Source organism: Rhagoletis zephyria, unplaced genomic scaffold (genome assembly GCF_001687245.7).
Source record: "Rhagoletis zephyria isolate East Lansing unplaced genomic scaffold, Rhagoletis_zephyria_1.1 Rzeph_scaffold_00029, whole genome shotgun sequence".
NCBI lineage: Eukaryota > Metazoa > Arthropoda > Insecta > Diptera > Tephritidae > Rhagoletis > Rhagoletis zephyria.
This window is the reverse complement of record NW_016157113.1, coordinates 524,011-550,581: the sequence shown is the minus strand read 5'-3', so window position 1 is coordinate 550,581 and position 26,571 is coordinate 524,011. Positions and strand designations below refer to the sequence as shown.

At 35.6% G+C, this 26,571-nt stretch overlaps 1 protein-coding gene across 10 annotated transcripts; it reads right to left on the bottom strand.

Moving 5' to 3' along the window:
* Window positions 1-26,571, bottom strand: lig (ubiquitin-associated protein-like lingerer). Of its 10 annotated transcripts, none has more exons than XM_017617274.1 (18): window positions 26,504-26,571; window positions 23,929-24,111; window positions 23,649-23,840; window positions 23,414-23,588; window positions 22,100-23,349; window positions 21,758-22,042; window positions 21,383-21,706; window positions 20,719-20,921; window positions 20,320-20,427; window positions 17,380-17,484; window positions 17,059-17,153; window positions 15,897-16,261; window positions 14,748-14,882; window positions 14,569-14,691; window positions 14,238-14,489; window positions 14,019-14,174; window positions 6,137-6,169; window positions 1-387 (listed from the first exon to the last, which is right to left on the bottom strand). In XM_017617274.1, the coding sequence occupies exons 2-18, from the start codon at window positions 24,079-24,081 to the stop codon at window positions 289-291; spliced, it is 4,053 nt and encodes a 1,350-aa protein (XP_017472763.1). In that variant the 5' UTR covers window positions 24,082-24,111; window positions 26,504-26,571; the 3' UTR covers window positions 1-288. The 10 variants fall into 10 exon arrangements, with proteins under 10 accessions (XP_017472763.1, XP_017472777.1, XP_017472809.1 ...); XM_017617288.1 differs by having other exon boundaries at window positions 14,238-14,486; XM_017617320.1 differs by having other exon boundaries at window positions 15,993-16,261.

The following is a 26,571-nucleotide window of genomic DNA, read 5'->3' as shown; positions in this document are numbered from 1 at the left end:
TTTTTTTATACTAATGTACCATACATAAGCATCAATACATTCGTATAAAGGAAAACTATAGGACCGGCAGACAGACAATGTGAAAAGTAAAAGAAGTACGTATGTGTATGTGTGTGTGGTTATGGTTGTGTGCACGCAATTGCTTCGCAGCTGGAACCGATTTATAGAGCTGATTGGATTATGTTGTTACTAAATCGGAATCGAGTTTCTTATTAACATATACATATAATATTTATATATATATGTGTATGCATTAATGTGTTTGTAGCAACGCCTTCCTTTTCACATTCAATTCTGTCCAGTCCAATAAGAGGGTGAGTAGCCTTGTTTAGCAGCCGATTTCGATTGGCTACTTGTCTGTTGGCGCTGGCCCGTGCTATTCGAATCCTATAAGAACCAAAAATATGTTGTTTTATTATTTACATTTTATATAATTAATAACACTTAGTATTTATGTAAATGGAAAATTTTAATATTATTAAGAAGTGCATATACAAAAATGTCTTTAAAATGGCAAATGTTTATATAGATATACGCACAAATACGGATGTATCAAGTAAGTATGTGCAAGGTATGCGTTCTTAGCTGTTTTTTGCTTATTGCTTGTATCTAAAAACATTTGATTTCAGTAAAGAATTGCCTACAGTATGTTTCTAAGAGCCCCAAATCGCGCAATTTGAGTACTATTTTGAATTTCAACTGAAATTGCGAGACGTTTACTAGTAGTTTGGCAATAGAAAAAAATGTATGAGTCTTAATTTAGAAAATTTTGATTTTCAACCCTTCGGTTATATTAAGGTAATTTCGAGGCCTTTTTGTCAATATTTTCTAAACTGAAAAAAATTGCATAAAATAACTTTGTGCCATCCTGCAAGATTAGGGCATAAATTGAAATTTTGAAAAAACCAATACAGTGCCGGACAAAAGTATTGGCACAGTGAATTTTTCGCAATATAAGCAAAGTTTTTTTATTTTAATTTATTTTCGATAAATTTTTATAAAAATATGGTTCATTGTACACCAATAAACATATAAATAGTATATCTTAACTTTGAGCAAAACTCAGGAAAATTCAATAAATTTGCAACTTTCTATTAAGATCTTTTAGAAAAATTCTAAGTATGCAGTTTTGTAGCCATTCAAAGTGAAAGTTTTTAGTTGCTAGAAAATCGCGTTGAATCTTTGAAATTTTTTTCACGCAGGTTTTTCTATACAAAGTATGTTCGACAATAATTTTTTGTATGCAATACCTTCCACTAACTTTAAAAATTTCCAAACAACGCGATTTTCTAGCAACTCCAACTTGCCCTTTGTTAGAATAAAATATAATGGGCTAAACAACTGCATACTTAGAATTTTTATTTAAAAAAATCTGATTTGAAATATGCAAATTAGTACGCCATTTTATTGAATTTGCACAGTTTAAGGATTTTATTGTTTGTGTTTTGTTGTATGTAGTAAGACTAGATTTTAATAAAAAATTGGCAAAAAGCAATAATAATAAAAAACTTTGCATCATTGCGAAAATTTTTCGGTGCCAATACTTATGTCCGGCACTGTATGTGTCTATTGTAAGAGAAATAATTCGAAAACCTACGTGAGTTTGATATTTTTATGATTGTACCAAGGCACATTAAACAGGTAGTATCAGTAGAGCAAAAACAACATTTGCGTGTATTTTGTTGTTGCTTCTGGTATCGAAAGTGTCAAAAACTGTTCTGAATTTTTTCTTCTAAATCAAAGCGTGCCATGTGAAATACAAAAAATTATAAAAAATAAAAAATTGAAATTGGAAAAAATAAAAATTGATGTAACTTTCTTTCCTAGTAAATTTGTTTGCTTCTCGAAGCATTGAACCATCCTTTGCAAGGCCCAGTAATCAGCGGTTGTGCTGCTGAGTTGGGCGAACGTTCCAAAAGCTGCTATTCAATCGCTTGTTTTGTATGGAAAAAGGTTTCACATGCAAATGTATTTTAACAATTCAGAATTTTTGTGAGAAAAAATTAAAAATATTTGACATTTTGGAGACCAAATAATTTGAAAATAAATCAAATCAGCTGCTCTACTGATACTACCTGTTCAATGTACCTTGGAATGTACCAGCATGCTGGTGTAGTGTATGGTGAAAGTAGTTCATTTTTTTTTCAAGTCGTCAACCACTAAACAGTTTGCGTCACTATGAATTCTATAAAGAAAGTATTTTGGCGAAAATTCCTTGCACTATATGAGTCAAAGGCTTGTTTTTCGAAGATTAAAAGTTCATAATATTACAAATGTGAATTAAAAAAACAATTGAGCGATTCACAACGGTGTCGTAAGTGTCGTATTGTTGTATGTCGTAAACTTTAAAAGCTTAAATAAATGTTTAGAGAACTTGAAACCGCAACCAACTATTTTTTAGCACTACAAAAAAATCATAATATGACATATGTTGGTACTTTGCGAACTCCCTTAATATATTTCTTAGGCGTTTAAAGTTTACGACATACAACAATACGACACTTACGACACCGTTGTGAATACCCCAAATGTTAAAACAAAATGGTAAGAAAATTAACAAACTTCGGCTCTATTCATTTCTATATCGAACGTAACTCGAAGCGAAATTTAATTTTTAGATCGCTAGTCGATAGCGAGTGTGCTTCGCCCATTTAAATTGTATTGTATTGTTCGATTTGAAACGAGTAATCACTCGTATACGAATGCCGCGATTCGGACCCTTATGTCGTGTATTCCCCCTTTCAGTTTTGCTTTGTGGTGCAGAGGGCAAAATAAAACAAAAATTGCTTTACATACTTCAAACATACATAATATCGCTACCTAAAGGGGAAAAGGTGCCAAGTCTACATTTTTTCAAAGTTTAGTTTTAGATGCAAAACTACATCGATTTTTCGTCTCTCCTGAATAATTTGAAAAAATGGACTTGGCACCTTTAACCGGCCGTCTTCTCATGCTTAAAAATCTCGCTTGCGTTCTGCTTTTTTTTATCGCAAGCGAGATAAGAGTTTTATCGACTGGACATTTGACAGCATACTTTTTCATTTGTAAAATGTCGCCAAAAAGGAATGTTCGAGCTTTGCAGGCTAAATTTATATTTTCCACCAAAATAAACGATGTTGCTACTATGAAGAATTCTGCGAAATGAGAAAATACCTGTCATACAACAAAAATGATAGTTGAAGGCATGCGAGAGCTCGTGAAAAGCTCGGTATGCCAGAAAAAGCATGCTTCGTACTTTCTGCGGCTTACACGTGCGGAATCTCGCATGCGTCGTCACGTAGGCAAGATTTCCCAGCACGTGAAGATGGCCGGTTAGGTGACGATATGTTTTTAGCATAAACATAAACTTCTTTTCTTTGGAAATAATGACTAATTTTAACGTACTCTTATATCACAGACGGGTTAAGCAAGAAGAATTAATGGAAAAAAGATCAAACTAAAATAATCTAAAGAAAATTTCGTTAAAAGCAAGATGAAACAGATTTTAGAAAATCAGTTGAACTTTTATTTCGAACTTGCCAAAAAATTAGCGGATAACAAAATCATAAGCTGTACGGTGACAGAATTAGTTATTGAATATTATAAATGTGAAAGTTTGTGAGTGAGTATGTTTGTTGTTCTTCACGCTAAAACGTCTGGATATATTTCAATTAAATTTGGGAATACGGATAGTTTATATCCTGGCTTAACATATAAAATATTTTTTTGAAGAGAGTTGGCACCTCTTTCAAAGTTAAAATCGATTAAAAACAAGCTTAACAAAATATTACAGCAATGTGGGTGTCAAACGAAAGCGGTTCAGAAACTTTATATTGCGAAAGTCTTTTTTTAAGAGGGTTACCACCTGTTAAAAAAGTAAAAGTCAATTAATTGATAACTATTAAAAAGTTTAAACGAAATATTTTAATGTGGCTATCAAATGAAATAGGCAAAATGCTTTATAGTGGAAATATTTTTAGAGGGTTGCCATTTTTTCATAAAGTTAAAATCAATTTGTAACACGTTAAATAAAATATTATGTGTGTCAAACCAGTGAGCGTTAAGAAAGCTTTATTTCGAAAATATTTTTGAATAGGGTTGCTACATTTTCAAAAACAAGTTAACCGTTCCTCCTTTTCAAAATCGAAATACTTATTCTGGAAAATGCGAATTGGAAAATCGCAGAGATGGTTGGAGTATTATTAAGAACATTTTGGTCATTATTTGTGTATTCAGTACTTTGAATCAACATAATGGGCCATATGCATAAAAACTACGCAATTGCTTTTACTTAAAATTTCATATCTTTCACTTAAATTTATTTGAACAAATCGAGTAAAAAATTTGAAATTTTAAGCAAAAGCATTTGCTTAGGTTTTGTGCATACGGCCCAATATATTACATATTATGTAGCGAGAACATGGATAAATTTGTGAACCGAGATCTATTCCCAAAAAATTACTGATTGTTGAGAGTTTACCTAAAGGCGAATTCAAACAAGGTGGTATTACCGAAGCAGCTGAATTCAAGACGAATTGCACCGATTGTCAAAATTACGTGATTTTTGTATATTCTTTTGGGTTCTGATTGTCATCGTGCGTTTAATTTGCTATTGTAATTTTTTTGTTTTTATGCTGCCGCTATCACCGTGTATGAATTCGCCTTGGGTAGGTTTGTATGCAGAATTTTTCGGTGGTGGCGTCGCACAGTGTATGATTTTGGAAAAAGTACAAAATCAAATATCTCGAGAACGAAAAGAGATACCGAAACAAGTGTAACGGTATTTTCAATTCAACACTTTCAAGCTGTTGAGATGCAGAATTAAGGAAAAATAGACTCGTTGGATAAAGAGTTACCTTGACCTTCAAGTTTAGAGTACGATTTTGCACAAGAAGGCACAAAATCAAATATCTCAAGAACGAGAAGAGATGGCGAAACAAATGTAACGATGTTTTTAAGCTTTTCAGATGCAGAGTTCAGTACAAATAGGCTCAAATATAGTAGGAAATAAATGTAACGGTATCTTAAAGCTTTTGAGATGGATGAAAGAGTTACTTGGACCTTCAAATATAATAGGTTTTCTATATTTTTTTCTTTCGTTTTTTGACCTGAATCCAGATGCAATGCACTTTTTAAGAGTTTTGAACACATATTTTTGCTGTTCTTGCGAAATATTTGGAGCATTTGTTTCTTTTGTGAAATCAGAATTCAAAGATATTTTTGGTAGACAACTTGCTACGTGAAAATGTTGAAGAAATTCTTGATACCCTCTGTTTGTTAAAACAAAAAGCACCATTTCTTGAAATTTGTTGGGCAAAAAATAAGCGGTGTTTTTTCTTACTTTCAAAGACTATAAGATTTTTCGGGACTCTGTTATATGTATGTCTTGGCAATTTTCGGGTTTATTCGAGACTTTCGGAATTTTTCAGAAGTTTACACGCATATTTAAACCTTGGCTTTTGGGTTTTTAAATGCTCAAAAAATTTAACTAACGGGTGTTCTGCTCAAAAAGTATTAAAAGGAAAATTTTGCTTTGAATAAATATAGAAAATTATGGAATTTTTTTCCTCTAATTAATAAATAGCGATGACTTTCGAAAAACTCTTTGCTTTGTTATTATAAAGTGGATACATACTTGATAGTAGTGTCTGTGATACAAGCGCCTAATAAATCACTTCTATACTAATTATAATCTAACATCCAAATTCATAAAAAATAATACTTTATAAATCGAAAATTTGTACGAAAATGTCTTTCGATAGGTATATTTTATTTTTTATGAATAAGGCCACACGATTTTGCCTTTTTTAAATCTAAAATTTTTAACACCTGAGAGGTTACGCGATATGATTTTTGTAAAAGGAAAAATTTGCACAGATTCTTTAACTTTTTTGGTTATAAATAAATGCATTTCGAGTTCATGTAATATGAAGGGAATTACTGAAATATAATGAATTTAAAAAAGGTGTATTTGTGACAACGATTATGCTGATAGGTAGGCATAGTTACATATATATGTATATGTATACATATGTATATGTTTGTTCGAACGCGTTAAATTGAAATAAAAAAATAACAAAAGTTGAAAGAGGAAAATATTATAAAGTTATATACTAAGTACATACTATGTAGTTTAACTGATATTCTAAAAACTTACCCGGCGGGATGAATTATGAATCCTGCCGTCCATCTAATGTTGTCCCATAAAAAACCAAAAGAAATAATAAAATAATAAAAAAGTTTTTTCCATGCATTTTTTCATTTACATATGTACTGTACTTAATAGAAACAGTGAGCGTGAATATATTTTTGATTTTAGCTTTTGATTATTACTTATACGATTACGAACATATTTTAAATGTAGGTACTTATTGTGCTACAAAAATTGGCTGTTACTTCAATTGATTTAATATAACCTGAATGATGAAGGTTCATGGAAAAATTAGCACATTCAGAGTGTTTGAAAAGTCAAGATGTATTAAGTTAAATTGAAAAGTTATTGGCATACATTCTTCGCGTTAAAACGATATGATTTCGGTTTTTAAAATTCTTAAGCGTTATTGTTATTGTTTCTTATTAATAGTAGTTTGTTAATAGGATAACCTATAAAATGCAGAATAGAACGACGACTCACAGCAACTGAAATTGTGTGTTTTCAATCTCTTTTCTCAGGTAGTAAGTATTCAGAAGACTTGAAAGCTCAAAAGAAACGTTATAGGTATTCACACCTCCCTTGTTATAAGGTTAATTGGTTAGAGACTACATAGATCAGCAATTTTCAGACTCCAAAACAATTTTTTGCGATTGAAAGTACAATATTGGGTCCGCCATTTGGAATTGGCATTGTTTAAATAATTGGAATTGAAAAAATTAAGAAGATTTTAGAGATAAAATTTTTGACAATATTCAGCGCAAAAAATTTTATAGGAAATAGATGGTCCAGGTTTTGCGCCTGAAAATTGTTGGCCTTGTTATTGATAATTATAAGAAATTATGGGGTTTTGGCGTTAGCGCACTCAAAAAATTTGCGAAATTGGGGTAATTGGAAGCGCCAAGTGACATTGAACTTGAAGGGGAAGCTGCTAGTTCTTGTTGAAAAAATTGCCAGCAAGAAAAAAGAGCGCGTCAGACGTGACTATATTTCCTACTTTCCAATGCAATTGGCTGTTGCATTGACAAAGATAAATTTTATTTTCACGTGTGAACAGCCTGAATGATCTTTTTGTCACTTTCCGGAAATCAGTCTAAGAAATAAAATTTCCAAGTTATGGCTGCAACTGAAAGATCGTAAGCTGATTTCCAAAATACATGTATGGGTGCATTCCAAAACGTCAAAATACAAAGCATCTGGCTCTTTTCTAAACCTCGGCAGATTGTAAACAATGTCAAATGTGCGCAACCACCGTTATATACTAATTTTCAAGCCCAAGTTTTAGACTTTTTCTAGTTTCGCGCGGGAGTTGAATTTCTTGGCGTCCTCGTGTTGCGGAGATGACGGCTTCGCAATGAAGGTTGTTGATGCCCCCAAAGTATGCATCGCGGCTCAGTGGTGAATGAAGCTGTTGGTCGATATCTGCTTCTATATGACCGAGGTGTCTTCTTACGTGTCTTGGTGATGCAGCTCTCTATGTCAGACTGCAGTTTGAGTGGATTGTTCTGTCACAGGCTAGCAGGAACTGTTTTGACAGCAGCATATCTATTGTGTTTACACGGAGCATTGTAGTCTCGTCGTGTAGGTTTTTCTTCTAGTGCGGTTTAAAAATAAGAGACTGATGCTTTGTATTTTGAAAAATTTGTGGGAAATATTAAGGAAAATTTTGAATAAAATAGCGATAATGCTTGTAACCAATCATTTTTCGGAATTTAATTTTTAAGTTATTAACTGAAAATAAAGTTAATTATAACCAGGAGAAATAACAGTTGACCGGTAAAGCAGCTCACACTTTCATTTTACTATCGAGAAATATTTTGGATATAAATAAAATTTCGATCAGCTGAACATTAAACTTGCATGTTTGTGCAAATGTTGAAAATTTTTGTTTTTGTATTTGTTCGTTACTCTCCTCCAAGTTGTTGTTGATTAACTTTTATTTGAGATCTATTCGAACAGGCCAAATGTCCCCTATCTTTCTGATGAATAGTCAAGATTCATAATCATTCAAAATATATGTGTATATTAGAATGGTCCAAAAAGAGGAATGTTTGAATTTCAATGCCGCCATCCCCTAGGATTGTTCTATACCAAAAAAAATGTATCCCTACTTTTTTATTTTTAAATCAAAAAATATTATATATAAAAGCGTTCAAAGTGTTCCATGTATTTTGTATGGGGAAAAAACCGCTTTCCGTAGAAATGGTATAAAATTCTTGAAAATCAATATTTTTCGATCGGAAAACTGTGGTTCTCTTCAGGAGACTTCCAATATTAATATCTAATTATTTATTTAACTATGTTTTAATATTAAAGGTTTTTCATTGGCCCCCCCATTGTATTTTCTGGGGGTTTTGGCGAACCTATAAAATATAGTTACCAAGAAAAAATTGTTAAAGAAACAATTGGGTATTATTACTGGTAATCTCCTGAAGAGAAACAGATTGAAAAACATTGATTTTCAAGAATTCTACACCATTTCTACGAAAAGTTGTTTTTCTCCCATATAAAATATGTACATGGAAAACTTTCAACACTCCCCAATTTTTTTTTATTTCAAAATAAAAAAAGGTATATTTTTTTTGGTATAGAACAATCCTAGGGGATTAAAATTCCGACTTTACTTTTTCACATGCATTTTTGGACCACTTTAATGCATATATAATTCGTTCGTTATTCTCTCTCCCAATGGAACCAAATTCGAAACCAATTAGTTAATTCGACATACACAAATTTGGGAGCGAGTTACCTCAATTGCATATAATTCAGATTCAAAGCAAAAGAGAATAGAAAAAACCAAAATAAAGGACAGAAACTGAAGGGAAACAAGTCAAAAACAACGAAAAATTTCAAATCCAATCGAGGATATGTCGTGCAAACGGGGTAATTCGCAAAAGTTATTGAGAGAGCGAACAACGAAATTTGCGGTGCTCATGGGAACATCATATCGCTAGCTTAGATTGAAGCAAGAGAAATTAAAAATGCATCGTTTCTAAAAGGATTAAGGTACTTGAGTTATTTTTTCCCGTTTGTGTATTTATTTGAAAGGCAAATTTGGTAAATCTGGAAGACGCACAGAAAATTCGATAAGACCAAAACAATACGAAATATTTTAATCAAAATTTAAATATGCATTCGTATGAAGTTTTGCTTTGCTTTAAAACCGCACAATGTTGAATTCAAAATTTCACGTAATACTCTCAAGAACATCAATATAAGAAGTTTTTTCATCTTCTATAAAATTAAACTTCTCACTCCAAGCTATCGATACGATACATACGTAAATCCGTTAATGAGCAGTCAAATCGAAAAAGTCAATGAAAAGGTTAATCGCTTATGAGTGATCGATTAAGTAACTTTTGTATATATATAAAGATTCCCTAGTAAGGCTGGGATTTCTATTCGGATTATTTGACTATCCGAAAAATCCGGACATTCGAATATCTGACTAAAAAATCCGAGTATCCGGTTACACGAATATCAGGACATCCGGATAAAAAAAATGAATTCCCATTAACCGGATATCCGGATACCCGGATTTTCGAAAGTAAAAAAACAAAACATTTTTTTCTGTGTATTGATGAAGAGTTCTATTATTTCTTTTGCAACTCGACAGATTCTGATGCCAGTGGAAAATTTTACGAGTCCGTTCAACCCGTTCGATTTTTCTCGCAGAAGACGAAAACCAAACTAGGCACTTCGGCAGAGATGTGGTTTCCTGTAATTTCAAAAATTGGCAACTTGCTTGAAAAACCCAAAAAAACCAATAAGGTAAACTTAACTATATATGCCGCTTCTGTGGCATCTGGAAGCGATGTATTCACCTTAAACCACATGTGCACAGACAACAGAAGCCGTTTTCTGAAGTAGCCTTTAATTGTAAACCTAATTTTATATTTAAAGGTTGGATTAAAACTAAAGCAATATCTTAAGTTAAGCATTTCTATTATCGGTTTTTTACGTATGTATGTTTCAATTTAAAACCAATTATAAAATGCTTTACTTTAGACACAATCATAAATTTTAATGCAAACTTTAAATATAAAGTGAGCTTTAAAGTTAAAGGTCACTTCAGAAAACGACCCTAAGCATGTAAACCCTTCGTTTTTCTTGAACTTCTTGACGATGAATTTTGAAACATTTAAAGTTCATTTTTTGTTTATTTGAAGCCGTTTCTTGTACACCACTAAAATGTATGAGCCTGTTCACACTTGGCTGGTTATAAGGTTATGTGGTTATCGGAGACCGAAAATAGCCGGGCCATTTATTGCTGTGTCACAAACTGTCATTTATTTCTTGTTATAAAAAATAAATCACTCACAATAACTTTTATAACAAGTTTTTGGCTTATCTGCGTTGGTTAGACTTTTGGTTGATTTGTTGTTTTTTTTACGTTTCGAATTGACCTTTTTTTTATAACAAGTGTTTGGCTTATCTGCGTTGGTTAGACTTTTGGTTGATTTGCTTGGTTTTTCACGCTTCGAATTGACCTTTTGTTTGTTTTTGTTTTTTTTTTTTGTTTTAAATGCAACGTTATCCGAATAGTTATGTTAAAAGTAGAGAGTGAAGTGCTTCGGCAGTATGCTTCTAGTTTGTATAGTTTATTTATTGAAGGGAAGAAGATGGGCCAAAAATCAAGCGTTGAATTACGCAGCTTTTTTGACTTCGATACGAGTAGTGATCAAAAGTTTCAGTGTGTAATGTTTGAAAAAAAAAGTTTATTGCGGTGATCATTTCAGTGAATAAAAATAGTTTTACCTGCTATTCTTTATAGTTTGTTTTACTTCGTTGCATTTTCGTCATATATTTTCTCTGAATCATAATTAAATTTGCTAACTCGTTAACGATTCCATTTCTCACAGTCATTAACCGTAAGCTCCCTCGCATAAAACGCTTTCACAGTGATATATCACAAAAAGTAAAAATTAAATGGCTAATGATAGCAAAAATTACAATGTGTTCAATGTGGACCAGTTATTTTCGGTCTTTGGTGGTTATGTGGTTGTATTTTTTTATTCAGTTTACAACAAAAAAGTCACTACGCAATAATTTCTAACCAGATAACCAGGCAAGTGTGAACAACCTCTATGTATATATGTAAACAGATTTATTTAGTTTTTTCGTAAAATCTCAATTATGATAAATAGGCCTAAAACGAAAAGATTTAACGTCGATATATGTACTTCATTATATAATCGAAACAAACACACATAGCAGTTTCAGTCTTTTTCGACGTGAAATCAAAAGGTCTGTGAGACCCTTTACTCACAGCTACAGGTTAATAATGTTCTATTTAAAATTTCAAAAAAAACACAGGAAAGTTAATTTTGGTTTACCCAAAAACCGGTTTTCGGTTTTGATTTCTTTGAACCGAAATAAACACTGAATAATCGCAAACCGTTTTTATTTCAGAGGTTTGATTAAACGGTTACAAATTGGTCAGACCTGGCAAGGTAAACGCCACTACTAGGCTTACAAATTGTGCAAAGTTTTTTAATGGGGTTTAATTCAGGAATGTCAATCCTCTTTTTTATCACTATATTAATGTTATTGCTGAGGCTCAATTTTGGCTCCATTCCATAACATTTCAATAAGAAAAGTTGACTCATTTAGAGTGGAAGTCCGCAAGAGATTCAGAACGCACCGTTACACTCCCTCTCGACCCTGACACCAGAAGCGCTCTGGACCGCGCCCATCGACGCCGCCAGCTTTCTCGTCCTCAGGCTTACAGAGTCGGAGGAAGAGACGATGGATGATTCATGACAGAACCCGGGGGGTTGAGCACTGCTACAACAACAACAACACTCACAAAAACTCACTGCCTGGTTTGCTTTATAATCCGGTGGAATCATACCCTGTATTCTTTAAAAAAGACAACGGCGATCACGATACTCATTACCATTTCTCATCTGGGTCAACTGACGACAATTGGAAATGCCAAGTCCAAGAGTCAAGCCCTCTCTATTTGGCCTTTGTTACCAGCATCGTGATCTGCATTTCATACTTTCAGAGATGGAAGGCGGAGTATGTGTCCATTCATACGGCATGGCCGAGCCACCCAAAATCTTTCTCTTGAACACTCCAAGAGCCGCCGCAGCACATGTTTTCATTGCCCTCGCGTCTGCGCCATGCACCAGCATGGGCATGATGAATGACTTATAGTGATTTTTGTACGAAGAGAGCGGACTTAACTTCCCAATTGCCTTCCAAAGTAACACTGGTTGGAAGGAAGAATTCTCCGTTGGATTGGGTGTTAATGCTGGCTACTAAATAAACGAAGTCGTCTATTTTGAAGAACTTATAATTGTCACCGCAACGGGGATGCCAAAACGCGGACACCTTGTTTGTCTGATAGCAGGTGACTCTCGCTTTGTTGTCATTCATCACCAGACCCGCGCATTTTGCTTCTCTTTCTAACTCCGAGAAGGCAGAATAGATGTAGTCGGGTCTACGTAACTGGAACGATCCAAATTTTTATCTGGCCAAGGACTGTCACTCCAGCAACACTCCCCAAAAACTCTTAGGGGAATTTATATGCTGTTACAAAAACAACAACAATATCATCGGCATACGCCAGCATTTGTACGCCTTTGTAAAAAAAAAAACTAGCCCGAGCGTTACACACGAAAGGGAGTCACCTCGTCCTTCCTAATTCTGACGGAGCTGGTGTAATTGCTCAACGTAATTTTACAGTAGTTTAAGTTCCGCGGGTATACCAAATTCTGGCAGCGTGGCGTAATGGCACCTCCTTTTCGTGGTGTAAAAAATGGCTTAAAACTCCACAAACATATGGTGTGGCGGATGGTAAATACCTGGTCTATGGTGGATTTACCAGGCCTAAAGGCATACTGAGTAGAATGGATGTCGCAGATAATTATTGCCAGCAGAAAGTGGTGGCATATTACGAGGTCTATGAAGTTGCCATATTTCTCAGCATTTTAAGGCAAATTAAAAGACAAAGTTTTCAAATATTTTTTGAACTAAATAGCCGAAAAAATGCAAAAATTATCAGTTACCCTCTGTTTTAATAATATCAGCAAAATTGTGTTTAATTTCGCCTTAAAAATAAATAGTCAAAATGCGAGTCAAAATTTTACTAATGGCCCATTATGTATGGCGACTGATAGCTATAGATAGATATGATAGATGATAAATTGTTGAACACATTGAAGCAAAGTTGCCAATTACTTGCGAAAAGTTCATTTCAAAACGTGCACTTTTCTGTATACTGAGACTAATCGCTATACATACAAATTATGATACTTCTAGCCATGGCTACTAGACCAGCAACTAGACCCCAGTCGCCATACATATTGGGGCCATACATTTCTTTGCCTTTTATTAAAAAAATGCCTGCCTAGTACGGTCTCTGACTATTTTTTCCAATACTCATTTGAGTGATTTCTTAGTTTTTTAACACAACAGTTTGAGATTCAGCGATGAAATGGATAGGAGATATTAGAATTACTATGCATAGTTTCAAGTCTCGTAAAGCGTGGCCACTTCAATAGTATTTCACTTTTAATTTTAAGCCGCTCACAGCTCGTCGCTTTGCCGCTCATTGCGAGGCCTCGACCTTACCGAGTCCTAACTAAATGACTTCTCATATTTTTGAATTTGTACACACAAGAGTGCATTTTCTTTGAAAGATTAGAATTAACTGTACGTAGCGTGTTTATATACTTTATACTTAAGGAAGGCCAAGTGTGGTTATTAGTGTAAAATATGTAAATACAGATGTAGGGCGAAAGTAATCTAATAAAAGTTCCTTATATGTACATATGTATGTATGCATATGATTATTAGCATAGGTAAAGGAATTAGTGTGCAAGTAGGTATACCTAGTTTGTTTGATACATAAATATAGTATTAATACCTATTACATTACCTGATGGATTGGTTGATGAATCATATTGTGATGGCCTGCTGTCGGCATTGGCAAATACATGCCGTAGGGCTGAGCTGAGGTGCCACCAGCTGTTTGTGTATTCGGCATATTGAATGGTGGTGGAGTGCCCGAATGGAAATTTTGTTTCTCATATGACTGCGAATCAAAATAGAGTTCGACTAATAGTTTCAACATTCAAATGTTAGCTTATACACTTACATTGACCTTATTCAGCGCAACATGTCCCTTACCATACATGGACGATGTAATATCCGAACTCGTTCCAGTTTGAGGCGGATTGGCGACATTTTGCGACTTCGATTGCTGATTAACGCTCGACGGGTAAGCGCCCTTTGTATAGTCCTGCGAAGCTTGAGATAACGTATCATAACTGGTCGAACCATAACCAGTGTTGTATGAAGGTTTCGGGAATTGGCCACCCGACGCTGTATTAGCAGCTGGAATTTGCTGCTGCAAGTAAAAAAGGTTCAATATATTTTATTGTTATTTTTATAACTTTAAAATTGTTGGAAAAGTGTTATCAACATACCGGATAAATGGCCGGTGTGCCATACTGAAAACTGCCAGGCATAACATTACCGCTATAGAAGTAGTAAGGAACATTTAGCATTGGGCCGCTAGAGCCTGCTTGCTGTGACATTGTACTTGACACCTATATTGATATATAAAAATTAGGCAACCATACATTTGATATGGACTTTTACTTACGTTGCTAACTGGGCTAGAATTATTGTCCGTTCTAGTGAAACGCGCATCAGTCATGGTAGAATATGCTACAGAGCCCAAGTTATCGCGACCAGTGCCCAAACTGGTCGGAGTGTAGTTGAGATCGTAATATCCTTGCTGCAATCAAAACAAAAAATTGGTTTGAATGCATTTAAAAATTAAAGAGGGTTAGGCACAAAACTAGCGAAGAATGAAAATATAAACATTAAAATGAAACGGAGCTCATACAGTCACTCTTAACGATTAAATTTAAAATATATTTGGGGTGGTATGGTGGAGACATATGTACATGCATGCTGAACCCCTGATACATTTATCATTGAAACGCCGTTTTTGTTGTTCGATATCAATAAAAGTTGTTTGCCGCCAACAATATTCTTATGTGCTTCGTTTCATTTCATGCATTTTATTATTTACAAAAGAAATTGCGATGCAATAAAGGCAACATATTACAAATAAGCGTTGGGATGGAGTATTAGATTCACATAAATCATATGGGAGAAGGAAAACTGAAAAATGGATGGAGCGGTAACAAATTTAAATGGTTATCATTCACCCAAATTAGTTAAGAGTTGAGAACACTCTTTTTTAAATGCTTACAGAAATGGGTTTGGAAAGTTATGTGCGAGTAATAAGGCGCTGTGTGTAACGCATTCAAACTACATGCTTATTATAAGTTTAGTCCTCCACACTGAAGTTGCTACACACATAATATACAAATTTTAAAGCGGTCTCGTTATAGCCAATTTAAATTTGAATAGAATATCCAAATATGTAAATTAATTTGTTGGATAGATAACCAATGCATGGTGTGAAATATTTCTGATTTTTTTGTTCTTTTTTTGCTTGTTATTATACAATTAAGACCAAGTGGAAGGAAATGAATAGAGATTTTTCAATTTGAATAGGGTGTTAGGAAGTGCAGATGGATATGAATTTTGACCACAACGAGCAGTTTATGTAAGAATGTGAATAGGAGAAGCTATTTAAATACATACATATGTAGGTAATTACATAACCAAAAGTAGTAATGATTAAACACCTAATTGCATTTTATTTTTAATGGATGCTTGTGAAATTTTCATTGGATTGATTTTTCTAAGTTTTGCATTTCTCCATATGCGAACTCACCACGTGTGGCACTCTCTGTTGCATCATTTGTATATCCTCGTAAGAATAAACTGGTTGCTGATAGTATGGCAATCCAGTCTGTATATATTGACTAACCATTTGGATGTTGGGCACCATTCCGCTAGCGCTTGTTTTATTTGAAGATGATGAAACGGCTGCGGCTGCAGCTGCTGCGGCCACCACAGATGCGGGGTTGCTGCTGCTGCTACCACCTCCGCCGCTGCCGCTACCACTACCGCTGCCGCCAGCGCCGCTACCACCGCCGCTTACAGTGCTGCTACTGTTTGTATTACTGTTACTAGCGCTGCTAACGCTGTTGTTTACTCCCACGCTCGAGCTGTTACTGTTCACATTTGAGTTGTTAGCTACAAAACAGTGTAGAGAAATGGTGTTAGTACAAACATACAGTATCGGTTACATCATGAACACCCCTATTTCACCACCACCACTTGCGCGACTTATGTTTATTTATTTAAATTTTTTTTTAGTTCTGTACAAGGTGTTGCAGTTTTCTTTTTTAGCAACATGAAAGTTGCAATAAAATTAAATGGGCTAGAAAACTGTATACTCAAAGAATACTGCTGAGAAAAAAGTTTGAAATGTGGAGGAATATTTGTTGAATTTTTTTTTTTTAGTTTCCTACAAAATTTTTAAACCTTGAGTTTCCATGGTTTTTTTTTAGAGAATGAATTAGGTTTGTAAAGGGGTTGATCTTTTAGATTTTTTTCTGTGAACTGTTGCGCATTCCATATAAAAATATTTGCTTGCGCACTACCACTCCCCAAGACCTGGGTTCAAGTCCTGGTCCAACAACATCTAAATTATAAAATGCTTTATCTAACAGCGGTTGGCAAAGCTTCTCATAAAATTCATTTGCCGTTCGTTGGCGGCGTAAAACTGTAGGTTCCTCCAGTTGTGTAATATCAAGAGATACGCCACAAATTGCAGAACCGCGGCCAAACACTTAGCAATAATAGTGTAAGCGTGGAAACATTATTATTATTACTAAATAAATAAACATAAGTTGCCAACAACATCTTTTTTGCTGCTATGATTTTACTCGCAGCTATACATTTGTATATTCATGCAAGTAAAATATGACATATGTACGTATTTAATATTTTATTAAATGTATAAATGTATTTTTTTCTGAAATGCCTACAGTTAACCGACGCTGACGAATTCGCCACCGAATTGGCCGACACTGCTGAGTTTCCAGCTGCTCCACTACTACTAGCCACGTTGCTTGAGGACACACTGAAACGAATAAAAAAATAAGTTATTTAATATTAAATAGACACAAGTAGTACATATATATGTAAGATGCAAATATTAATAATATATTATTACCCAGTTAATAGCAAATATTAAAAAAAAAAATATTTAGGATGCATATTAGTTTATGTGTAATCGAATTACCAATCAATCAAGCAATTACAACAGTCAATCAAAACGAGAATTTAGAAGTAGAATTGCTGCTTACCCCTCATAATGCGAACCACTTGACGCTGTTGCCGTATCCTTCAATTTAGCACTTGCACTAAAGCTACTGTATTGAGAGGACGAAGTGTTTGTGCTACCGGCGAACCTATACAATAACAAAACAATAATAAAACAATGACAATATTTGTTAGTGCTTAAAATACTACAAAGCCTACGTTAACATTTACAAACGGATAAATTTAATAATAACCGAATTGGAGTATGTATGTACAATGTATATGCATTTAAGTAATTTATAATTTACTAATTAGGAATGGTACCTTCTATATAATACAAACTTATATGCATATGGCAACGACAAATTTAAATTCAGCTTTATTTCCATATGATTTCAGGGAAATACAAATAAAAAATATTTATTTTGACTAAACAGTTATTTTCACACTTTACGCAGAGGTGAACTGTACGTTTAGTTCAAATTACAAAAGTAATTTTTTTACATCACAATTTTTACAATGGTCAGCGCTTTTAGAATTATACCATGTTCTGACCGACCTCGAAAACATGTTTTCGTTGGTAAAACTGGTTTTCGACCTAAAACTTGTGTTTTCGTCCATGTAAAATCTGTCAAACGAAAACTAGTTTTCGCTGAAAACCACTTGAAAACTCACGTTCCACCCATTCCAATCGGTGTCTGCACTAGTTTTTTTCGATTATTTATCGAAGTGGAAATCATTTAATACGTCATTTCGGATTTATTGTTAATTGGCTGGCCAAAATAAAGAAAGCATGGAAGTAAAAGGTTTTTAATGAAAAGAAATTGAAGGAAAAGTATTTTGGTTTTGTCTTTTTTTGTAGCAAAACTGTAAACAAAGGATGACACCAACAGTCGGTGTGAACAGCCTTCAGCCCACAATCTGAAAACTCGTTTTCAAGGTGTTTTCGTTGTCGGTCAGAACATGGTATTAACAAAACTTGGCAAGCGGATTCGTGGGGCAGTGTAAAGCAGTTTCACCGCCATCTAATTGAAATTCACTCGGAAGTGAATTGCAGAACCTGCCTCAGTGTCTTTTTTTCTGGTCTACCTCGTTTACCTTTCATAGTGAAATCGGTATATTTTTAAAAGTTTCAAGTGGCTAAGATTTGAGTTTTTTTTTGTGCTGGCGGTGTAACGCATTTTCTTCTTGCAAAGTGTGTTCGAAAATTTTATATAATTACATATATGGAAGAATAAGCAAAATCCGCCTGCAAATATATTCAAAAATCTTAATCTTGCAAAATATTGTACTAAAAATGAATGGGCTATAATATAAAACTGCATACCCCAATTTTTCATTCAGAATTTTTTGAAAATTTAGTTAACACTTTCCAAGTCCCAAATTTGAATATAATAAAGTGGAAGTTTTAAGTCTCCAAAAATACCGAGGATTTGTAAGTTTTTTTTTTTGTGTTACCAGTTCTAGCATATTATCCTTCATTTCTAATGATGTGTTATTGCTATGCATTTGTGTTATCCATTCATATTTAGTCTGTTTCCAATAGCAGTCCGGTTTACAGAGTTTAGTCAGAACTTACAGGAAGTCGTTCCTCTAGGCATAAAACCTGTAAGTGGGAACACTTTTGAGAGAGTAACTGAGTAGCTGTTCCTAGTCAGAAGGTACAGGATTTAGTCCGGAGTTTTTTTTCCTGTAAGTTCTTGAAAAGTGTCAAACGATGGACAGGGTTGCATTTGTAAACAAAAACAGAATGCGGTGAAAGCAAAGAAACTTATATTTGTTAAAAAATGGAAGTAAACAATGAGGCTGAATTCAACAAAATTAAATGTGAATTGCAAAAAAAAATATTTTACAGCTTATCAGACGAAGTCGAGCTGACAAAATTGCGAAGACATTTGAGGCAGCAGGAACGTTTTTGGCCGTTTTTCTGATTGATTTCTTCATTCAATACGCTTTCCTTTTCCATTTCTCAGATGCTTTTTCATGGTTCGGAAAAAAATTAAGTAAGCGCCTGATGGCATTCGAGCCCGGTACCTTCTGAAAAAAGCTAAATCATTCTGAAAGCTAGCACGCTCCTCTGCGTGTACATGCTTTAAAATTTTCAAAAAATTAGGGCGATTTTCACATTAGCCGTTGGTTAAATATATATTTAAAGGGCTCCAAACCATAGCAAATTCACTTTTAATGAGAAATATTATCATAGGATTAGTGTACCTTGCGAACGAACCCCTTACAAAATTTTTAGCCGGTAAAAAGTTTGCAACATGCATGTGAATAACCAAATTATTACTTTGCGAAGCATATATTTTACTTTTATTTAAAATGTTCAAGACTAAGCGCACTTTTTTTAACTTTTTGCAACCTTTGGGAGCTGATGTATCGCTTATGTGTTTCAAGTTGACATAAAATAGTGTTTATCTTAAAAAGCCTCTAAGGAAAAAGTATCAGATTATGTACCTGGAATTCCTAAGTTACGAATTTTCTTTTGCCTTTAAAACTCGAAAGTCTCGAGCCTTTGGCGATATTGTCACTATTTTTATGAAAAATCTTTTGGCGTTTAAACATTTCCAATTTTTCGGATTTAGGGAATCAATAACATTTGGATATGAAACGTTAAAAATTGGTTCGTCCGTAATTGGTTCCAGAACTTCCTCCGCTGTTCGCATTTAAAAATATTTAGGGAGTTCACAAGGTGTTGAATACTGTCGTATAGTTATATGTCAAAAACTTTAAATGGCTTAAAATATATGAAGGGCCTACGCAAGGTACCATAAGTCATATTATGAATTTTCGGTGCTAAAAAATAGTTGCCTATGGTTTTAAGTCCGCTTAACATTTATTTAAGTTTTTATAGTTTACGACATACAACCATTCCTGTATATAACACTTTGTGAACTTCCTAACGATGTAAGTAGCAGGTTTTCTAATATTTTATTTAACTTCAAACTCAAATGCTTTCAATTTTTAACATTTTAATTACTTACCCTGTGCTATTCGAGAGACCAGTTCCACCGTACACACTTTGGCTGGACTGGTATGCACTTTGCTGTGTTGGGTATCCGGAGGACAAATATCCAGTATTTGTATTGCTACTGCATTAGATTATGGTTGTCAACATTAATGGAAAGCATTAAGGCCAAAGGCAGTGTATTGGCGGGCGGGAAGAAAGTGAGAATTTTGTTTGGGATAATTGTTAAGGGGTCATTCATAGTACAAAACTAAATAAGCAATTGTAAGTAATTCAAACGAACGTATAAACACATACGCAAATTAAGAAAAATAACAAATATCAACAACAAATAATTAACTAATAAAGCGAAATTTAATTGATTAAATGAATGAATCAAAAAATACGAAATAAATCAAAATGATTTGTCACTTACTTTGCATTGCTATTACCACCGCTGCCACCAACTACGGGAATGTTTTGTGTCGTATTGCCACTGCTGCTACCTCCAACGTTTACAGCGCCCCCTGTTACAGAGTTCGATGCTGTCTGGACTGCCGCCTGTTGCTGATATGAATTCATAGAATTCTGTTGATACGCTCCGTATGACTGCGGTTGGTATGTATTAGCAACAGAAGACTGTGAACGAAAGCGAAATAGATTTTTTTTTCAATGCAATGGAGGCATTCTCGAAGTCTTGCAAAGCCCTTGCTCGGTACATGGATTGTAAGGCTTTCACATAGGAAAACCAGTTTTCAGTGCGCAATGCATCCACCGTTCAAGGGCTTTACAAGACTTGGAGAATAGCCCTAATATAAACGCACGCCGTATAATCTCTTTTTCTGCGTTACCCGAAATTGGCTTGCGTACGTTTGAATTTGATTTCACTGAGCGACACGTCAAATCAAAATCTCAGGCAAAACAAAAATTGGAATTTGAGTTAGCTTTTTACGAATGCCGTTCAATTAAGGTTGATCGCATATAAGTTGTATGTGCATGAGATATTTTTGACAGTAAAATGCCGGCGTGCGTGAAAATTAGGTTAGGCTGTTACATAAGAAATAGCACAATTCACATTATAAGCCAAATATTTTAATCACCTGTACGTTAGCATAACTACTGCTGTTATACACTTGTCCGCCAGCAGATGGCTGGTAGGCATTTGCAGTCTTGTTGGCAACCGAAACGCTGGTTTGATAAGCGCTCGTTTGATATCCACCAGCAGAGTTCGTTGCACTCTGCGACTGACCATACGGATCGCTCTTAGACAAATCTAATGTGTGATTAGAGGTACCACCGACCGATGAGGCACCACCACCAACACCCACGCCCACAGCAACACCACTTCCCCCACTCACAACTTGCTGTTGCTGTTGTACAGCTCCTGCACCACGTTGTGAATAGCCACTTGACAATGCATCACCCTAAATTATGGCTGTTAGTATTGAAAACGTAGGAATAAGTTGTTTACTTACAAGTTGTGCACTTTGCAGGCCTGCCGTTAGTGAACTTTGTTGTTGTTGCACAGTTGACTTGCTCTGATAATCAGTTGTAACATCCTGCTGTGATTGTACCAACTGTTGGGACTGTGTTTGTTGCGGCTGCTGTTGTTGACCATCCATTGTCACTGACGCTCCAAACTTCTCGGGCAATGCTTCGAAAGTATCTTCGGTCCCGAAGTCAAGGCCTCCAAATTGCACATCCAAGTAGCCAATATTATTCAATGTGTCACCTGGCATTTCCACAGCTGTCGATGGAATCTAAAAACAATTTATATGCAAATAAAACTCCTCATAAATGTTTGCTCGTTTGCCTACCTTCGAAGGTGGTGGCAATTTAGCACGTGCTCTTCGCACTTGCGGCTGTTGCACCCCACTCGAAAGCTGTGATTGATCAGCGCCGGCTACGCCGAGTCCAGCGGTGGCTGCCGTGGTGACCGCTGCTGCTGAACCAAATACATTTGCATATGAAGTTGGATATTGCACAGCGGCAGCACTTTGTGCATACGTCGTTGCCAGCTGCTGCTGCTGCTGTAATGGTTGCTGCGCTGCCGCTGCAGCGGCGTTTTGCGATGTCAAAGAATTGAAATACTGAGATTGCTCGGCAGAGAGTGTAGCCGAAGCTTTGATTTGTGATTGCGGCTGCTGCTGTTGTTGCTGCACTTGCTGCACCAAGTTTGCAGCCGCCGTAGCAGCATTTGAAAATGTATCTGCAGCGTTGCCGTATGGCGCAGTACTAAGAGGCGTCGACAGAACCGACGGTTGTTGTTGTTGTTGCTGCTGCTGTGGTGTCAGCGGCTGCGATTGTGGCAGCTGTGAACTTGTTACAGCTGCACTATATTGCATCATAGGTGTTGTAGACACTGACGCAGACTGCACAACTGTTGAACTGACAGCTGAATTATCTTCAATTAGACCACTGCTGCTGCCGCTAACAACTCCAGGCACACTGCCGCCCGTCACCCCAACCGAACTGCCAACGAGCGTATTCAAATGAGATCCTTGCTGTTGCTGTTGTGGGGACGTTGCATTGCCTACTAGCCCCGAAGTGCTCAAATGGTGCTCTAGCCCGGGGGGCGCTGATAGCTCACTAGTACCGCTATTTACTACACTACTCACACCACTAACACCACCGCTAACCACACTTGCCGCCGTCTGGTTTGGCAAATTGCTCGTCGTGAATACTTTGCTATCTTTTAGTGAACCTACATACTCTTCATTATCCCAATCGCCCCAGGCATCATCTTGCAATTGTTGCTGCTGTTTCTCGGCATTCTGAGCTATAGTATTGTCCCAAAGCTCCACTTCTTGGTGATCTTCATTTGCGCCAGAGCGGGAATTGTATCCACGCTCGCCACGACCGCCAGTGCCACGGCCACCTCCACCGAATCTACCGCCGCCCCGACCACCGCGGCCTGCATAACCACCACCACGACCACCGCCACTGCGACTACCACCACCACCTCCGCCTCCGCCACCTTCTCTGCGCCGATAATTGTCATTGCGATCATCCCCTCCGCGTGAATCACGTAAATTGCGCTCGTTCTCGCGAGCCTCTCTGCCGCGCCCTATATTAAAATTTATGATCGCTTAATATCAATTCTATAGCATAAATAAGCATGACATTCTTACAGCCACGGCTGTCGGTACCACCGCGACCACCGCGATTGCTGCTTCGGTTACGTGACTTTTCGCGTCTGTCCGTATTGGCATTGCTATCAATCCATTCTCCATCGCCACCAGCATTCTCCTGCCCGGCACTTGCAGCTTTATTCTTTTTCTTCTTTGAAGATGTCTCAAATGCTCCCTAATTTGCAAAAATAATATAATATTAATACATTTATTTAATTCAACATTTTGAACCTACCACTGGAAGTGTCTCTAAAAGATATACAACAGCACGCTCTAAATCGTTATCGCACTCGTATAATGCACAACAGACTTCCTCTTCGGAACGCTGAGTCATCTCTATGAGTGTGGCGACTTTTTCGCGCATTTGCGGATCCTCTGATGTATTACTATTGGTGATCTGGGCAATGCGCAATTGTTCAGCAGTTGGCTTAAAAACAATAACAATTATTTTAAAGTTTCATTTATTTATTTTATTTATTTTTTTTTTTGTTTTGACTCGTTCTTAAGTCGCTTACCTTTGGGTGAGATTTTTCTTTTTCTGTCTTAGAGACATCTGTTTTTTTATTTGACGTCTGTAAAGCAGAATCACCACCTCCGCCCCCACCGCTGCCAGAATTTGACTTCTTTTGGTTGCGACCGCCGCCGCTGTTCCGATTTTGTGTGCTCATATTTATATGTACACTGTATTTACAAGTAAGCTTTTGGGATAATACAAGAAAATATAATACTTTAAACAAGTCTGAAATTTTGGATAATAAAAACAGATTAATGTAAATGAATTGAAATTCCCGATTTCACTGAACGGTTCAGAATCAATCCTTCAAAAACTCTGCGGAGTTTGTATGCTGTTACAATCAACAACCCTCTCATACTCACAAACTATTAAATCAAGCGGTCCCTAACACCTGATGTAAATCGTTCCCACGACAGTCGGGTCTACGTAACCGGAACGACCCAGATTTATATCTGGCCAAGGACTGTCACTCCAGCAACACTCCCCAAAAAGTTTTTGGGGAATTTGTATGCTGCTACAACAACAACAACAACAACCTGATGTAAATGAACATACATACCTATTTAGGAAAATAAATAATATAATGATTCTTACAAAGGTCACACAATGGCTATTGTTTGGACTTAATAAAAGAATATCGCAAGCAGTCTGATTTTAAATGTAGTTAACCCAAGCCATGTCACTAACTGGGGATGATGTATGTATATTATTTTGTGAATGTTTTTGAAAATGTCTGTTATTATTTTTAATACGCATGTATATATGTATGTACAACTTTCCCCTAAATTTTACGAAAAATTACAATAAAAAAATCTCGAATTGAATTTTTTCTAATTATGCAAATATATGAGCAAATCTTCACTGAAAGCAGAACGAGAATGCCCAACAATAACAGTGCGGTGGTTCAATTCGCTGGCGAAATTCCCTTGTGTCTCATTATCAGCCCCAAACCGCGCTAGACAATGGAGCAAAACTAACTTCTCTTCTCTACGTTCCTGGTCTAATCATTCACCACTTTGTCCATCCACATGTTCGAGTTGGTCGCCATTCGGCCTTTGCCATTCTTCCTCGCTAACCGTTTGGACTAATGTGCAATTTACCGCATGAGCATTTACTAGCATACATCTTTTCGCTTTCGCCTTTTTACTTTCCAAGGGAATCTTTATATATTTATTTTGGTGGAAAGTGGTAACTTAAAAGCTGCTATGTTATTCCTACTAAAACTTTTATTTAAAATCATTATTTACATAGAAAATTTACCTTATATCAAACGTGAAACACTAATTGCATACACAAGAAATTGATTTATAAAATTTTTGCTTGACACACTGTTGCCAGCCTTCTCACTAAACAAAAAAAAAGAAGAGTTAAATACAATTTTTCAAAACGAGTTCACTTAGTTAAAACATTTAATCCTTACCAAGTTATTGTAAAATAAAAATAAAAAAGTGTGATATTTTTATCACAACATACATATATTTAAACTTAGCACGTTGTATTCATAGAAATGTAGAAAAATTCAATCTAATATTTTTATACCAAATATATTTGGCAACGTATTTGGCAGGTGCTGGTAACCATGGGTACTTCGGTTTTTCTTCCTAATTACTTTTTGTTCGGCATTTAAAGACGACTCAAAGAGAATATGCAGCCGTCACGTTTATTCTACTCGCAATTTCGTCTTTTTCCTATCTGACGTTAACCTCTCACTCAATTTCAATACGAAGCGGTATTTTATGGCATCAGAGTTGCAATAATCAAACTGATTTATCAAATGTAATAATTCATGCTTAACATTTGATATCCAAAAAAACAGCGCGGCATTAATCATTAATAATACATATGTATATATTTCATCTGCAATGCAAAAACAACAATTTACTAATGCGACAATTCAACCGGCAACCCTCTTGCAATTCCTTCTAAAACCGCTTTCCGAAAAATCGAGTGAAACAACAAACTAGCACGAGTCGTGGGAGGAAGAAGGTACAAAACATTAATGCGTAACCGACGCTCTTTGTTCAGAAATCTGCAAAGGCAAATAACACGAGTGGGAATAAATCTTGTAAAAAAAAAAGTAGACAAAATGGAGTATTTATGGGAAACTTGTAGCGCAAGTCTATTTTTAACTTTTGATGTTTGGATCTAATTACACCTGCTTCGTTATCACTATAAACACAATTTTGTTATCTTCATATCGCACTAAAAACTCGATTTTTATACATATTCGGAAATATTCCGGTCCATGTGGATGCAAATTCATGCGATAGGACGCCATTTCATTGGTGTTGCACAAGCAAGCGCTTCTCTTTCGCACTCATAGGCATCCTAATGGTGCGCGATGAATAAGCACTTCACTTATACGTATTTTTCCCAAAATAATTCACCCATCAACCATCATTTGCAAGACACAATGAAAATAACTAGATTTTGCACTTAAGCACACTCCAACTGTTGAAATTTTATATATAGGTAACAGAAAACTACTTGACGCACATTTTTTCACTAATAAAAATAATTTTTCACCAATTTTCTACCAATAATTTGCTTAAAAACGCAGAGCAAAAACACCGTACCTGCAATTGTGCCGTCTTCTTCTACAGAAAAATTTTGTGCTGCCACTTCAAGAAAAAATCGAAAATTT